At 51.4% G+C, this 657-nt stretch overlaps 1 protein-coding gene across 1 annotated transcript; it reads right to left on the bottom strand.

Moving 5' to 3' along the window:
• Positions 1-46: 46 nt before the first annotated feature.
• Positions 47-598, bottom strand: LOC121940114 (protein transport protein Sec23A-like; the record flags this gene model as incomplete). Its single annotated transcript, XM_042482971.1, has 3 exons — positions 47-165; positions 244-324; positions 475-598. Coding segments are annotated over 3 exons (324 nt in total), but the record flags the coding sequence as incomplete, so codon positions are not given.
• Between the last annotated feature and the right edge of the window lie 59 nt (positions 599-657).

Genomic DNA, 657 nt, shown 5'->3' with positions numbered 1-657 from the left:
GTGTGTGTGTGTGTGTGTGTGTGTGTGTGTGTGTGTGTGTGTGTGCCAATCTGACCGGAGGTCGGCTGTTCGTACCTGGTTCACCACCTCGAAGTAGAGAGCCAGCGTGGTGCTTGCATCCAAACCGCAGATCTTCCACTGACACGTTCCTCCTGTTCCAATCTCCTAAACACACACGAGGTTACGTCACAGAAGAGTGTGTACTATAAGTGTGTGTAGTTGTCTGTGTGTGTGTGTGCGTACATTCTCTGAGACGCAGGGTCCTTTAGCGTTGAGAGACACACACGGTCCGATGGCTCCAGACACTTTGACCTCTCTGGACGTCTGAAACACAGAAATATTTATGTTTTTATTTACCTGGGACACAGGTGACCAAGGGGCGGGGCCTCCAACTCGCTGACTTTCTGCACGCTCGCTAAAACACACACACACACACACACACACACACTCTGATCAGCTGATGGGTGTTGGTACCTTGACCTCCAGCGTGGCAGCGAAGGCCATCTTAAAGGATCCCTGCACGTCTTTGGTGAAAACTCTCTGGAAGGTTTGTTTGAACAGAGACGTGTTGAAGGAGTCCGCCATCACCATGTAGCCGCTGCACACAACAACACACACCGTTACACACGCATTGGTGGGACACACACCGTTACACAC

This window comes from Plectropomus leopardus, unplaced genomic scaffold, assembly GCF_008729295.1.
Source record: "Plectropomus leopardus isolate mb unplaced genomic scaffold, YSFRI_Pleo_2.0 unplaced_scaffold75140, whole genome shotgun sequence".
In the NCBI taxonomy this organism is placed as follows: domain Eukaryota; kingdom Metazoa; phylum Chordata; class Actinopteri; order Perciformes; family Serranidae; genus Plectropomus; species Plectropomus leopardus.
This window is presented reverse-complemented; position numbering and strand designations above follow the sequence as displayed.